Genomic DNA, 17,435 nt, shown 5'->3' on the forward strand with positions numbered 1-17,435 from the left:
AAGATAAAACCGGGGTAGTGAATTATACAATTACATTCTAATTAAAATATATAATAAACAAATATAACACAGTTTTACAAATTAAATATAATAAGATATATAAATATGACACACATACACATAGTGATGATATGTTTAGGACTAATCCCCACCGTGGTTAATCATTCTATCAGTCGCGCTCCTAGTACGTTAGGTATTAGTACACACGTGCATCGCGAAATGGATGCTCCTACGCATGTGCACCGTTACAGCATGCACTGTTCTCTCGTGCTCCGAAGCTCTCTCAAAACAAAGGGGCCAGGGGGTTCCGAGAAGGCGGGAGTATATGAGCTCATATAAAGTATAAGGATGAGTTTACGCGCGCGAGCGACTATGAGAGGACGCGAACTGCAACTACGAACGTTACTTATTGTTAGTTAGCTAAACAGCAATCAATCTCAAGCATTAAGGATATTCTGAATTGTTATAATAATCTTGGAAATTGTGAAATTATTTTTAGAGCATTTTCTTTGAGAGATGATAAATTAATTAATCGTTTTACAAGGCATTATAAAAATTTCAGAATTTTATTATCATTATTTCTGTCCAGAGCTTTGTAAAAATAAATAAATATTTAAAAGCAATTTCTCAAAACTTTAATTATTAAAAAAAAAGATCTATATGTTTATGTCCGGCTCAGAAAGTACTATTTAGAAGGTATCATTTATAAAAGTGTCTAAATTCTATTGTAATTTTTATGATTTTGTTGGATGCTGTACATATCGTAGAAGATTAGAGATAATTTTCGAAGTTATGCTCCTATTATTAAAATCAATGAACTTTCAAACAACTTCTAATTGCCAACGTTTATTGTCGTATCGATCATGGGAACTGGTCGTCCCTTTTGCATTCCCATGTGGGCCGATATTGTCTTATCTCGGGGGGAGGGGGGAGCGGAAGGAGCAATGAGAGGATAACGAAGGGAACACGTGAGCGCTGAACGTTAGTGTCAGTGAAGTGAGTGAATGAGTGCAGTCACGATCATTGATCCTCTCGCACAAGAAATTCTCCATAGAATTTCTGTTTTCGCCCAGGGTATTCCAGAGATCAAGATTCGTCTAAGAAATCTGAAACTTACAAAGAATTCTTCAGCGGTAGGATATGTTCTTAATTATACATCGAGAATTTTTCGTATTAAACATTCTATTAATTAATACTTTCACAAAGAATTTTCTTTATAAATATAACGTTTTGTTAATCAAAATCCTTTTTTCAAGAATACTTCATAGATCTATTTTTCTATTAATTATTTCTATTTCTATTATTTTCTTATAAAGAAACTTTTCATAGATAGCATTATTTTCCAATTCTTATCTTCGTGCGTAAGTTCTACTATGCGTAAGTTCTAGGCAAAATGTTAGCATAATCAGAGCGCCGGCGCCGAGAGAACATTTGTCTTTGATTCTACCTCGGAAATTCGCAGTGCACGGCTGTCACTAATATCGCGACAGATCGATCGCCTCGCACGATGAATCATTCTTGTGACAGGCGAGCGAATGCCCAGTCACGTTTTAACTCCCCTAAACTGTCTATCTCTCTTTCTCCTCCTTTGTGTACTGAATAAAAAAAGGAATCGAATTTATTACGACACCCCGTGACTGGCGGTTTCGATAGGGCCGCTTCGAACACAGATTCGATCTTTACTCGCTGACGAGAATCAAACGGATCACGGATGTCTTTGTTTAATCTTGAATGACGTTCCGGCTTTATCTCGAAACATTATTAAATCTTACTGCGAATCTCTACAATTATAATCTTTTACATATAAACTATTATAATTATATAATTTCTTAACATATATTAAATTAATAAGTTGTAAAATTTATAAGATTTTTCTTTAAGATGTAAAAACGAGTTTTTAAATCAATTTAATTCTCTACTATCGCGACTTAATAATTTAGAGTTCATTAAAAAATATATTATACTTGACATGTATATTAATAGATTAATGGAGAATCTTTCGTCGCTAAACTATTAGAGTCATCGCAGTAAACTAATTAAACAAGACAGATATAGTTGCGTTAAATGTGCAATGATAAAAGATCGTGTTGATCATCATAAGATTTCTGCATTACCGAGAACTTCCATCTGTCTTGTGTCAACCACATTTGTGTTACATACGCAAGGACAATTGAGACGGTTGATGAATTAGGCACTTGTAACTACTGCAAATCACTGTCGAGCAAGTCAATGAAGAAAAACGATTGCTGTTGTCAAACCGACGCATGTAATCTCGCATGTAAATGACAAATCACCAAAGAATTTAAAAATTCGATCTTCGTTCCTTTTTATTTCTACTTTTTGTACATCTAACATTTATAGCAAAAATAATTTTTATATAGGAAATAAATCACAAACAAAAGCGAATTTAAGAGATTTTTTATATTTGAAATAACTAAAGTTAATTCCGATTTTGATTACAATAATTTTTAATTTTACAAAATTACCTACCATTTATCGTTGTTAAGATATTATTTAAGATTTATTTAAAATTTTTCCTCGTCTAATCCTAAATTACTCAGATGGATTTAAAATCACTAATCTTCATTAAACTCACTGACTCATATATAGTCGCCATAATTAATCGCACGCATATTTACATTTCAAGATTATCGCTCGGCAAATTGCGTGCTGACGCGGATTATTTGACAGAAACAACGTCTACAATTACCTAGGAAGAGCGAATCGGGTGGTAGTATGAGGTAGCGGATTAATCTCCTCGCTCTCGGTAAACACGAACGGTTTATTTTGTCTACGGTGCGCTGCACCGCGCACTGCACCATTCGAACGCACATGCAGCGAGCGGGCTGCTGCAACAGTCGCGCGACTGTGCGCATTTAATGACGCAACCAATTATTATCGTCTTATTGAGACTCAGCCAACGACAAACGTGTCTCGTAACAAAAGAAAAATTAGCCAGGATTTTTTGCTCTTATACTTCGATATCAGACTTAATATTAGAAGGATTAAACGTAAACAGATTGTTTTACATTAGAATATGTTTAAATTTTGCTAGTATCATTATTGAGTTATTCCTGAGTTTATAAAAATATCGTTACATTTAATTATATTATTTAAAAGAATATTCTTCTTAAATTATTTCAGATATTTATTTCAGCGAATATGCATTGCATATTGCAAATATTAGCATGTTCACACACAAACAGTAGATATTATAAGAGATATGTAATTACATGAAATATCTTTTCTGATAAAAAAAACGTACATAAATCGCAAAAAGACAGTCTGATGTTAATAATTCCCTATATTTCTTTGTTTCAGGAGGTTTAAAACACGGGAACGGCGGTGTGGGTAGCGCGAGCAGTTCTAGAAGCACCAGTCCGAGTCAACAACAACCGTCTCAGGGCGGTCTTTCGTTCATTCCGCAACCTAGGAGTCAGAATACAAATCGACAACCCACAGCTACCACGCCAAGGTAAAATCAACATTTAAAGATATATATTTTTACAATGCAATCATGTGATTGTCAATTGCCATTAAATTTTATTATTTAAAGAAATTAAAAATTGATTATTTATTAGATAATGAAAATTAATGCAATAGAATTAGGAAGATTGTTTAGGATTCTTCCTTCTATCGAAAATGTATTTGTATTACATTGCAGATATATAATTTTTATTTCAAGTATTACATAATCTTTTAAATATTATTATTTGAAATGTTTGCTTTAATCAGAAAAAAACATTCGCGATCTATATGTAAATTTTTAAAGAATTAGAAATCTTTTTAGATATTTTTTCTATTTTTAATTTGAATTTTTGTAATTAATTTGCAGCCCTCGAGCATCCACAGTAGGCCGACCCAACGGAGGTCTGAGGCCTCAGCAACAGGCCTTACCGTATTCTGGAAATACTGTCCCGGCACCTCAGCCAAACAAGAATTCTGTATTGGACAAATTTAAACTTTTCAATAATAAAGATAAAAATCAAGAGCGAGGAAAGACTTCGTCGGGAGTCTCAAAACGCACTTCCAGTTCTTCCGGATTTTCTTCAGCTCGATCCGAACACTCAGACAGTTCAACTTCCTTGTGCGATCAGAGCAAGGTTCAAGCCCAGGAATCGCCAAAGAGTCGCGCGTTGAAATCAAAACTGCAGTCGGCCAAACCGGCGAAGCAGGCCAGTCCGAAAACAAGCAGGAAAGAGCAGAGCAAGGCCCAGAGTAAGATTGCACGTACAAACAAGGGTCCGCCGAGCTCCTTGGAGAAGTTGACGGCGTCTTATAATAATCCAATCGTGGAGCAAGATGTTAAAATTGTTGGTAAAACTATCGGCACCAAATTACCCAGTGACAAAAAAACGCCGACTCTTCAGGAACTTCAGGTGAAGCAACCGGTAGTGCAGCCTCCGAAACCGAATCCTTCCGCCCTAACGTCGCCTAAACAAATCAATCTTCTAGATACTAAAAACGTGAACTTGAGGAACGAGCTCCCGACGACGAAACTTTCGCCCAGACCCAAGATGGAGCTTCCGGCCAAGATACCGGATCCAAGAATTTATTTGCAAAGTATGAAGCCACCGCCAAATGGTCTGAACAAGGACTTTATGATGCAGAAAGCTATTCTCGCAAATACCAATGGTATTATCAAAATGTCCGAACCGGGAGAGACGCTTGTCCACGAGAACGATACTTTTAATCGCACTCTAAGCATGAACCAAGCGAATCTATCAGACGGCAAGGATCTTGTGACAAAGCAGAAAGAGCCAGGAGTTTTAGAAGCTAATCACGGACAGCAATCAGGGATGGAAAGCTTTGATTCACCATCGAAAACTCGAGTGTCAAACCAGGAGAAGGTTATTTGTGAGCAAGAAGAATCTATCGATGTTTCCAACGATAAACAAGATTTTGTGACGACTAATCGCGTGGACTCAGTAGCTGACGAAAAGCTAACTAATACCGAAGACGAATTGACGAGCATACCCATGCAAAGCAATTTGAACTTTGGGCCCAGTAAACCGTTAGCAGGTTCGAACAGTCCTCTTCACGGTCCGAACCCGGCCGGGCTCAGTCCGGGTTCGAGCATCCCGAAACCCACTGCTCTTGTAAAAGGTACATCGAAACCATCGAAAGAGAACAGCACAGTCAGCGGAGTGCCGACGCCAACAAAACCAAAGAGCGGCGATACTCTTCATCGCAAACTCGATCCCAACACAGTAGCAATGGTGTCGCCAATGCCGAGTATTTCAGATCTTATGTCCGAAAGCTCGCACAGCAATTCTAACAGCACCGGGCAGAGCAACTCGAGCGACAGTAGTGTGATTTATAGGCCAAGTAGCGAGAGCGGCAGCGAGATTAAGACGATCCCTAACCGGAAGATCGACACCACGTTTGAACAGTTGGAAAAGGTGTGTTTTGAAATTTTTAAAGGTCGGTGTTTTGAAAGTATATCAGACGACTATTCTCAAAACACAAAATCAAAGATTTGATTTAAGATTTGATAAATATAAAAATTAAAATAAAAAGTTACTTTTACACGTCCTTTATTTTCATTTTTTTTTTAAGGTACTGTCGGAAAGTTCAACGTGCGGTGGTGCTCTGGCAGACGATGAGGCCGAGATGACTGTGAAGCCCATGCAACCTCTTCTCCGTGGATACACGCCCGGGGCCCGGGGTTTACAGACCCTACCGAGCCGCACCACGGCCCGACAATATACCGTCCTGCATTCATCGTCGCATCATCATGTTGGTCATCACGATTACGCCGATGTAGACGTCGCTTCCGGTTACCTGAGCGACGGTGAGGTGCTGCGCGGAGGCGGCATGAGCGTTGGCAGCAGAACCCTTTCGGATCTATGCGACGGATACATGTCTGAAGGCGGTGCGTCCCTATACGCCCGAAGGATCAATCCTTCCTATGGTCACGAGCACGACAGGTAAGTTCTTGTAACTTTTTCGAGACGCAATAATCGGCAACCATCAACTAATTAAAATTCTGTTTTTGATCAATTCTTTCATGGATTTATAATATATTAATACATATATACATATATAACGGTATATATTATAATAAAATAATATTAATAATAAGAGAAATAAGACCGTGATATATAATCGAATTAATATTAGGCTACTTAAGATCTAAGCTCAGACGGCAAATGGCATTTTACTTCAATTTGATTAAAATAATATCAGTATAACAAGAAAATAGAACATAATCTGTTATAATGTAACACTGTTTTTGAAAAATAATTGCTTTTGAATTTCTATACATTGCAACGAACCATTGTTATCGAGATCTCGGAAGGTCGATGACAAATCAAATCGTCGCGAAAAAGATATTTGGGAAACTTTGTTGGGGTTGAACTTTGTGTATTGCGTGCCATTCGTGACACGCGCGAGGCGTCGCGAAACTTTGCTGGATTGCTGAGTGCATGGATCATTTTTTATCGAATGAAATATGGATGAAGAAGGTGCGAAAATATACGACGTTCGGTCCGCGCAAGAGAGCGACGATAAATTAGTGCCGCGTAGGCGACGCCGAGCGCGCGCCGAGTATTGATCAAGAAAGCTTGGGTCTAAGCTTCTCGCGAGCTTTTCGGTGAAAAGCTCGTCACCCTCGCGAAGTCTTACATCTCCCATCTTCGATGCGTCATATTAATCTTTGTTAAAATCATTGCTAAAGTAAATAAAAAGCATTTGTGATTATCTTGCGCTACAGAAACAATTTTTCACAACAGAATTAATTTAAAAAATATTTAATATTAAACATTAGGAAATTAATATGAGAAATTTTTGAACTTTACTTAGTTTATTTTATTTTACTTATAATTTTCATACGATACAACTAAAGATGACAGGTTTCTGCTTTCTGGGTGCATTTAGCATAGAGACACTTTCTATTTTAGACAACGTTTAAGCGTTGTCCGGCACACAAAGTGGATTCGCGTCATGACTCGTTCATTACGCTCCGCCACGCCCGTGCCGCTCTCTCCGTGTTTGCAACGAAATGCTCACGACCGACCGAGAGAGAGCTTTATTATTAGCGAAGCTCTCTGGTCTGCGTACATTCAAATTAAGATTTCAAGTAGCAAGCCGAATCCATTAGAGAAACGCGAAGATGAAGCGTAGGTGTTCTTCGCGGAATGCGTTTTTCCCTGCATTGATCACACGCATGTATTTTTTTTATCTTCCGTGCCATGCGAATTTTTTGCGCGTTGGTTGCGGCGATAATATTCCGATCAATTAAGGTCCGATACGGGATTTATATCATCATCAAATTTTCTGCTTTTCTATAGAACAATTTAATTTTTTTAAGCTAACTATTCAACCAACTAAAATTTATGCTTTATTTAATGATGAAAAATTTTACTCTCGGCGATCTGTTCGCGCTATTCGCACGCGCGAATAGAACGAATGAGTCACACGTTGCTCACGAGGAAGATATGACTGCCCTGCAGTCCAACTGTGGATAATTAGGCAAAATTCACAAGGCTAATTCCGGAGAGCTTTCCAATTACTCAACGCTTCATGAACTGCTTTTACCACGATTGAATTAAAGCATGGTCAGTCATTCGATTAATCTGCGATAACGATTTTCTCCGCAAACATCCGCGGCCTCATCCTATCGCCGAAGTTAAAGCTCGCGTAGGATAAAAAAGTGGAATCCAGCATAAAATCTTGAAAGTCGTCAATAATAAAGAGAAATAGTGAAGAGTATACAGGGGGGTATTTTGAAAAATAAAATATTTCTATATATAATGCCTTTGAAATTATAATATTTTTGTTTTAAACATTTTTTTGTCCTTTTCATATGTTATAGCATGAAAGTCGTGCGAAGGGGGGAACACTTGCGTATATTTCCTTGTTAGAAACGTTTGACTTCCAAATATACATACATCCAATAATTATAAGAAAGAGTTTTACTCAGGTGGTATCACACGCTATACAAGGTGTTGTTTGCCATGATACACTCTGGAAATGTGCCTAAGGGCCTAAGGGTATGGCGGACTCCTTCGCTTAACTTGCTTCGACATAATCGAGCCCGCGCCGCGGCGCGTATCATCCGCTTGAAACCCGACGCGCTTTTCAGAAATTCAATATACTCAGTCGTGAGACCCTTCCACGACCCTCATCACCATCATCGAAGACTATACTTCGTAGAACCTGCAACAAAGACGTTCAGCATATTTCGTCGTTTATCGCACGATTATCGTCTTGCGAAAGCTTTCTCTCTTCGCGTCGTCGAGAAAACCTGTCTTATAAATATATTTAAAAGTAAAAGGACCGGATATGGTTATATTATTCGGACAATAGTCTGAACAAAAAAGAATTGTATTCTTGTCAGAATATCTCGTTTATAGATTATAAATCATTTGGTATTATATGTACATATAGATGTAACGAGAGTTGCGCTGACAACGCGATTTATGCTGTACTATCTATTAATATTAGAATTATTTATCAATATTTATTTTAATAAATTGATATTTGTGCACCATATTTTTTTAAGACAATTATTTAAAGACAAAAATATTAATTTCTAATAGCGATATTTTTAATTCTTTCCATTTTTACATAAATTTTATCAATTATTGTAATATATAAATATTACAACGATTATAATACTCTTTATTACACAAATGATTATAATTCTTAGTAAATTTATAATAATCATTAATTTTAATATTCAGTTCTATTGTAGTGTTATATTTATTGTCTTATCAAAATTTTGTGTATTTCCGGTTTTTTTATATATTAAAAATAATTATTTTTCTCGAGAATGCTTAGCTTACTTAACTAAATCTTAGCTACTATGTACATAAGTGTCATAAGTAATCATACAATCTTCCATAATTTTATTATTGTCATTGATTTTTGTTACTCTTTGTTCTTCTTTCCTTTTATTATTATTTCGAAATACGATGGTTGTATTACATTTGCTCTGATATCATAGTTATACCTATTGATAACTTTTGGTTATACCTTTTGAAGCGGAACACACGCTCCCATTTAGCGCATGACATATTCTTGGATGCGCGCGGCACGGACAGAGCGACGCGCGGCGAACGAGGCTGTGTTACGTATAGTGTATGCAAAAAGATAAGCGCCTTTGTCCGTTCTGACAGCAGCCTCTCAGCATTGTCCTGCGGCTCCTTCCCGCGGCGTAGAACGTAGAAGCCGATCGCGCGACGTGACGCGGACGCGTGCCTTTTCCTCGCCTTCGTGCATTATTCTGACGATGAGATGACGATGCCGCTGTATATCATTCCGGTGCATCTCGTTGGACATGCGCCAGATCTTTTGTAGGAACAAGTTTGAATGATGAGATAAAATAAAATTTTAATTTATACTTCAAAAAAAAAAAAAAAAAAACAACAAAATTTAATATTAATATTTACAAAATATAAACTTCTTCTATCGAGAGATGTAAAATATATGTTATATCGTATAGATTTTTAAATACTTTTTTTAAGTATATTAATTTTTATACGTTAGCATTATATTTTACACACATGTTTATACGAAGAAATCTACAATTGTTGGGATTTGTGAAATATAAATATAAAATTGATCTCTTCCGGATTTACAATTAGTTAATTTTTAGTCTAAAAATAAAATAACATAAATTTATATACCATCAGAATATATATATTACACAGAACGTTCTCTCTATCTCTTCGAATATTAATTTTTTATTGCTATAAAAATTCGGACGTAATTAGAGACTCTCGAGACGCTTGTTGGAACGCAAGATCCATTCATCTAAACTCTAGACAAACAATCTAGACGAACCGTGGTGGAGATGGACGATATTTATTCGTGGTGGCCGCGACCCGCGACGCTTGCGTGGACGCCGTGACGTCACGACGATCGATTCGGCCGCGCCGCGCGGTGCTGCGATCTGGCGGTGTCGGAGCGTTATTTCCAGGGCGGTTCGAGGGGTTGTCTCGCGGCGGGGTTGCTTTCCCAACGACAGAAGCAAGAGAGTACGTGCTGAACCGCCGAGGGTGGGGAGTGTCGTTCTCGTCGTCAACGTCGAAGATACGTAAAGTACGATTTATTTCATACCGGTGATAATTTTCGCTCTAGCTTCGTAGTCGCGGTAAAACCGTCGCTCGCGGTGATTTCTCTCGATTTCCTCGGTGTGATAGTGTGTCCTTAGTAGCGAGGGTGGAAGACCCGGAAGGATACCCGGAATCCGCTGGAAGAAACGCGGCGGCTCAAGCTGAACGGTAATCTCGTGTTCCTGTTTGTTCGAAGCTTTCAGCCGGCTAGCTGAATACCTTGGCTGAATACGAGGATGAATATGGGGCTATGGGGTGTGGAAGATGGAGAAGTTGGAAGGCCAGAAGGGAGAATTTGACGGAAAAGCGGAAATTTCGACGCGTCACTTTTTTTTAGATAAATTTAATATCAAATATACTAATCGCGTTTTCCCAAATAAAGATTTCTTAGCGTTTACTCGTAATGAGAAAGAAAGTCCAAATTTAATCAGAATTCTTCATTAATTGAGATTCAATAAAGAATATTAAAATCACCTTCTAATCTTTATATTTCTAATTATGATAATTTTTAGGTACAGTTTTTACGTTAAAAAATTATACAGCTTTGACATACGCCAACTCCGTAATAAGTAAAGCTCGAGAGTCAAAGAAGTAAAGCCCTTACTTCTTTGGAAAATGGAAACTATTTAGTATTTATCGATTATTTTCAATTAATAACAATTCTCCATTTGTTTAGAATGATATTTTAGTTCAACAATTTTTAAAATCTGATATAACGCATTTATCTAAATTTCTCTTAAATTACTTTTCGGCAGATTTATCGTCTAAATGCTAGCTCTACAAACTTCGCGATGATTCTAAAATCGCGCGAATTTTTCTAAATAACTTCTCTATCTTCCTTGCCCTGTTCTTTTTTATGCCGAGTTCTGTTAGAGAATACGAGATAATATCTTGAATATAGAATTTAATTCATTAAAAATTAGAGAGGATTTACTTTGATCTGAACAAAATCATCCTCCTTCTTTAACAATTTATTTAATACATATCCTGCTTTCCTCCTCTTCTCCTCGACAAAATAAAACAAGCTTGAGCACAATACCATTAATGACATCCTATAAGGAACTTGACATCAGAACTTTGTTTCTCGCGTTCACAGATGACTTTCGCGAGGCTTCCTTCTTTCGAATTTCTTCCGTGTTTTCGTTGTTGGCAACTTTTTAATTATTGACGATAACTGTCCTCGTAATCAAGAAGTTTCACGAGTAACGAGTTAAAAAAATGACATCCGAAGTTTTCGCTTGCAGTCCAAGTTTCCTGTGAGAGCAAAGTTATCACATGCGTACTCTCGAAAGTTACCGTTTCAATTCCATCTCAGGTCAAAGGCTTTCTGCAAATATTTAATCCGCACAAAGTGATCGGAGAGCTCGTCAATCATGAAAATAGAAAACAATTCAGAAGTTAATGCAGTGGAAGAAAAAATATTCTTCTGATCATTCACTCTGTTGAGAGAGAAAATTTTTTACAATTTTTTAAGATAAAATTAAAATGTACTTAAAATAAAATTAAAAATTACCATTTATTTAAATAAGTTAAGAAATTCGCGTATAATATAATTTAATTAAACTTGCCTCAGAAATACAACAATTATCCGAAATGAAGATGTATAAAATTTAGTTATATACTCAGATTTAAATAATTGGAATTTTATTTAATTAATTGCATAAGACACATACGATGGTATTAAGAAAATAAAACAGAAAAAACGCAGATTCTTCTTTTTTGGCGAATACTAAATTGAGCAGATTTCAGTAATCTTGAGACCTGTGCTGGCTCCTAAAATGATAGCTCCTGTTTCCGCAGTATACTCTTGAAATTTCATTGTCTTGAAATTTTATTTAGCCCTTTTTTCCTCTCAAGATGTCGAGTTCGTGAATCAGTTTGACCTCCGACTTGGTGTCGGGATTAAAAACGTTTTTTACGAGACGCATTAACCCCCGACTGGCCGCTGTAAGGGTAGTTAAAATAACGACCTCAGCCTAAAAAGGCACGTGCAAGATAAATTTTTAGAGCTCGCTATAAAATCACGCGAGAGTTTCGTCGTGAACGTGTTTATTATTTCTTTTTTCCGGCGCGTTTGTATATCGGTAATTTTAACTTTTTCCTCAGAAAAACGGGCTTTCTACGAGATATTTAAATCTCGTGTATCCAAATTGATAGTTAATGATGAAAAATTAACTATATGACGAAGATAAACGTACCAATAGTCTATCGATGCAGTTGATTTAAAATTATAATTGATTATGTGTATTAAATGTGATATATATATATATATATATATATATAATACATTACAAAAGAGACTATAGATATAGCAATTTTTGTTGTCTAAATCCATAACTTTTTTCATATACATTTATGAATTTTTCGATTTTTTGATCAAATTTTCTTGTTTTGTATTCTGCAGTCTCTATAATGATTTTTGCAATCATAGTGCGTAAACACTATTGAATCATTTGACTTACACGTAGGTACATGCACACTTACGTGTGTGAATAAAGTATTCATGATAGTTTTTACGACACAACACAGCATCTCTTGCGCGAAAAAGCTCGATACAAATAAATGCACGAAAAATATCCATAGGCAATTCTCGCGTGTCGCACAAAAGCAATAAAACCCTTTCCTCGGGTGTAGGATTAATAATTATTATCACCGTGAATCACATGCAGAGGACACGTATCGCGCCAATATGCGGACAACACTTAAAAAATATATATATATATTTACGCGCCTCGTGTACCATAAATCTAAACGCTGAATAAAACCGTCATATTCTCTCCATGTCATCGCACTGTCGCGTGTTTTCTTTATGCTAAATCAGCAAACATTGCTGCTTCGAACGAGATATTCGATTTTTTTTCCTCTAAAAAAGATAATATAATAATGATAGATAAATCTCAGAAAATGCAAGTTTTTTTGCTAAAAATGGAAGTATCTTTATTTTATAATTAATTTTGTTTTGAATATTATTTACAATTTAAGTTTCTCTCTCTCCAATAACTATTCTACTTAATAACAGTATTAATTTAATTGTTGATATTAACTTAATAGAAAACTGCGCTTAAAATTACTTACAAAAATATTGAAACGGTATTTGAGCTTATTATCAGCGAATCTATACTCTTTTTAGTATAATATATATAAACGCTTTAGTTTGTAATTACACGATGAGGAACTAATAGAAAAAAATATAATTATATTTCAAAAACAAAGTGCCAATATATTATTTACGCCAATGATTTTATTTATGACATTTTATTCATTGATTTTCCTTTCATCATAGTTTAAACAATGAAATTGTAGTAATGTTTAAACTTTAAAATAAAACAAACAAATGCATTTATCATATTACACAAATAAACCATTGCTTTCTGCAATTCGGGAAAAATAACATCGGCGTAATAGAAAAAGTGTGTCCAGAAAATAGAAAAATTAAATATTTACTGAAAAAACCACAACAGAAAAAACCATTAAAAACAATTGTTAAATATATTTCTGCTTTAGTAATGATTATTGGTTAGCTGCGCGCGCGCGCGCGCGAGAGAGAGAGAGAGAGAGAGAGAGAGAGAGAGAGAGAGAATTTCAAGAAATAAAAACAAATAAAATTTCGCCTTATCGTACAATTAAACCACTATTTTACATTCTGAATAATAATAGCGACGCAGTAGAAAAAGCCAATGCTAAAACTTTACGCCGCATGGAAAAGAACCATTTTAAATAATTGCAAGAAATCTCTGTTCTGAATACCAAAACTATCTAAAATGCCTTAAATAATTATATTACTTCTATATTGATAATGTACACTGAATACAAGACAAGACCGCTGCACAAATTAATAAGCGAAATAAAATGTTATTGCATTATACGATTGAACAGTTACTACTTTTCCGAATAATAATAGCGACACTTGATTTGCATTGATTCGTAGGTACGTGGGTGGTTCGCGGCGAGAGCTGTCGGGGGTGAAGGAACTGGTGACCTCGAGGCGGGTGCAGAAGAATCGGCCGTCGGGGATCGCGAGGTCGGATGGCGGCTGCATCGGGGGCATCAGTCCGGGAAGCGGTGGCGGTGGCGGTGGCGGTGGCGGCGGTGGTGGCGGCGGCGGCGGCGTCGGTATCAGCGGCGTCGTCGCCGGCGGTCTTCTAGGCGGTTGCAGCGGCGGGAACGACGCCTTGGCGGAGCTCACAATCGAGGAGCTGGCTTCCATTCCCGCCGGAAATCACACCTCCGCCAATCACACGGGACATCCCTCTCATCACAAGGTCAGCGAACTCGCGAATTTGGAATCGATAGCGCGCGGTTTAAGCATGAGGGAGAGGGAGAGAGGGAAACGCGCGACTGGAAATAGCGTTCGGAAATAGCTTCTATTAATTCTTATTTTCCAATTATCCGAGTCGCGCTCCGACTAATCGCCGTCGGTGTCGTTTGCTTCTTAATAGTGTTAATACCCTCCTCTACCCAGCAAGAATACAGAATCCTCAAAAAGGGTACCTCTCTCTTCCAATTGACGATACAAAAAAACTCTCATTTTTATTTCAATACTATATTTCAATTCAATTTTATTTTTTAATTTTTAAGTTTTTTATAATCTTTTAATCCCCCAATTACTTATTTTACTTACTGTTAAAGAATATTTATTTTTAAATAAGCTACTACACTAAACAATAGTTAAGATAACATTTATCTTTTATGTAATTATATTTTTAATTTATCCGGTTTTTCATAAATTTTTCTTTTTTTAATTTATTGGAATTATCATTGGAATATTTTTGAAAATAGCATTTGCTATTCGTAGTTATTAGGAATATGATTTAGCGACATATTAGATGACTGAAGGGACTGATGCTGACAGTCGCCAGGTATATTCTCGATAATTATTGGGATTATTAGTACGATAATTGGCAGGTACCCGTAGTCAACACGTTTGTGTATATTTGAAACAGATCAATCATGCCATAATATTCACATGGGAGTGAATCTAGAATTTCTCTCATCTAGATTCTAGAATTATCTACCACATTTACTATAGTGATCAAAAATTTGCCATTCCAATGAAACGAGTAGCTCTCTTTTACAAGACAAAAAGATTCTATCTAACTAAAGTTTAAGATTTTCTGGGAGACCATTTAAATTTTGATTAAATGTGGAATTTCCTCGATAAGATGAAATATTTTTATTTAAAGCCTTATCAGAAATATTAATTATTATTTTCTATATGGGATTACTTGAAGCAGAGTTTAATTTTTTGCGACAATATTCTTGATCGATATCAAACTTCTCTTTAATTAACGCTCAAATTGGTGTACAAGGACAAGAAGCGATGTGTGCACAGGCGTGATCTCGCAAGCCTACACAGAACAATCGAGTCACAAAGCGTGGAGCATGTGTGCGCGTCAGCTGTTGCATCGTGCAGCTGTCGTGTACTGGGTGTCCCACTATACATATATCGAAAGAACAATTTTTTCATTCGCGGGTCACTGCAAATCGCTATTTTTAAGCTCCTACGCTTCTCTGCTCTATTATTATCGCAAGCAATTTTTTTTCTTAACAAAAGCCTGATTCAATAATTTGAAATTAGCAATCCAGAATTAATAACAAAATAGATACACAAATATACGATTATAAAAGTCTAGCGCAGTTATGAAAGTATAATTACATAAATTGATTTTACGCAAAATTAAAATTATAAAAATCCTTTTTAATCTTTTTAATCTTTTTCATCTTTTTAAAAGTAAAATTATACTTAAAACTTAGTCGTATGTTAATACATTTAAATTCAAGCGATGAAGCTCACGTGAATTTAAAAATGCACTATGTTGGATGTGCGGCACTCGATTCTTCTTCGTTAATCACATGTTCATCTTTTTGAAACTCAAGATTCAAAACATTCTATTTCTGACAAATAAAGAAAAACAACCCCCCGTTGTTCGATTTGCGTCGTTTTTTGGGAAGCATTACTACATTTCCTAATTCTCTTCTTAATGTCGATACTTGCCTGTTATCATTGTTATCCTGTTTGTTATTATTTCCGATTTCTTGCCTCGAAGGACTTGTTCCAATATGAAAACAATGACCGCCAAGTTACGGTCGATATATTTAAATAGATTCTCAGATGTGCACGCGCGCGATAAAACAAAACGAAAATAGAAGTTGAGATTTTATTATTATCAATTATATACAATCTATTTATCATTATCTCAGAGTAAAAATAATCTTGTAGTTTGTAGAGGAAAAAGATTATTGTCGTTCAAAAAGTAAAATAATTGTGAATAAAATATTTGAAATTATTATGATTATAGAAATAATAACTTTATAATTATTAGAATATATTATGTATACGTGCAGTTTCAATTTTATTATTTTGATTTAAATTACGTAGTAAAAAGATTTAAATAAAAAATCAAAGAGGAAAATATTTAAAACAGAGAAGAAATGCGCGAGAGAAGGGGAAATTAGTTATATGCGTCGCGAGCAGTTATGCAGCCGGGTCACGGCAGGTCGTCGTCGAATAGAATCGATATTTGTCGAGCGAAATAATAAATTCACCTTTCCCCCCCTTTTGCTTTCTCTTTTCTTTGTTTCTCTCCGCCTTTTTTCACGTAAAAAGAAATTTAACCGAAACAGCTTTTGACATTATTACAAAAATAACTTGGGTACTTCAGGCTTTACTGGAAATTTAATCGATCAAAATTACTGTTGTAACGCAATAAAAAATGCATTGCGTTTAAATCATATCTTAATTAAAGGCAAGAAAATAATTTGCGCAAAAAATATACGACTTTACATCGAAGCAAATAATTCAATGAGCTTATTTATCTCTTTAAAGAAAATTTTTCTATTTGCTCAAAGATGATCGACTTTCGTTAAATTAATCCTTATAAAGTTGACCGCGATGGATAATGAGCGCCTTTTCTCGAGATAGACTATATGCAGTAACCTTTCCTTCCATTAAAAGCCGACCTATTAATTATCCATGGATCCATGCATTACGTGCGGCTGCAAATCGGCCATTTTAATAGCTTTGAAGTCTGTCGTATCGATATAAACGTTCCTTTTAACAGTGATTATTATAATGAAATAATATCTGCTGCCCCTTCCTGATTCCCTCTCCCCTTAATTGTGTTCGATGAGCCACTTACCGCGACTGAATTGTGACCTCGGTCATCGGTGCCCGCCGAGCTCGACAATGGTCGTTAATTAAATATTTATAGCTTTGCCTGCAATATGAATTTGTATGAGATAATATATTTAATCTAGCTTATATATATATATTGATGATTTCAAACAGATAAGCATTTGTTTACTTGCATATTTTATTATTTCCAAATTCCATCTTTAATATACATAATAAAATTGATATTTTCTAAATATATT

At 35.8% G+C, this 17,435-nt stretch overlaps 1 protein-coding gene across 3 annotated transcripts in view; it reads left to right on the plus strand.

Moving 5' to 3' along the window:
* The window catches only part of Sick (sickie), a 162,043-nt gene that overhangs the window by 102,682 nt on the left and 41,926 nt on the right, over positions 1–17,435 (plus strand). For all 3 annotated transcript variants that reach the window (XM_071707762.1, XM_071707760.1, XM_071707761.1), the window contains 4 exons: positions 3,322–3,475; positions 3,836–5,402; positions 5,560–5,930; positions 13,990–14,323. In XM_071707762.1, the coding sequence (XP_071563863.1) occupies positions 3,322–3,475; positions 3,836–5,402; positions 5,560–5,930; positions 13,990–14,323 (2,426 nt within the window). The remainder of the gene's footprint in view (positions 1–3,321; positions 3,476–3,835; positions 5,403–5,559; positions 5,931–13,989; positions 14,324–17,435) is intronic.

This window comes from Temnothorax nylanderi, unplaced genomic scaffold (genome assembly GCF_030848795.1).
Source record: "Temnothorax nylanderi isolate EJ_2023f unplaced genomic scaffold, tnyl_v1.0 TNYL_tig0060_pilon, whole genome shotgun sequence".
In the NCBI taxonomy this organism is placed as follows: domain Eukaryota; kingdom Metazoa; phylum Arthropoda; class Insecta; order Hymenoptera; family Formicidae; genus Temnothorax; species Temnothorax nylanderi.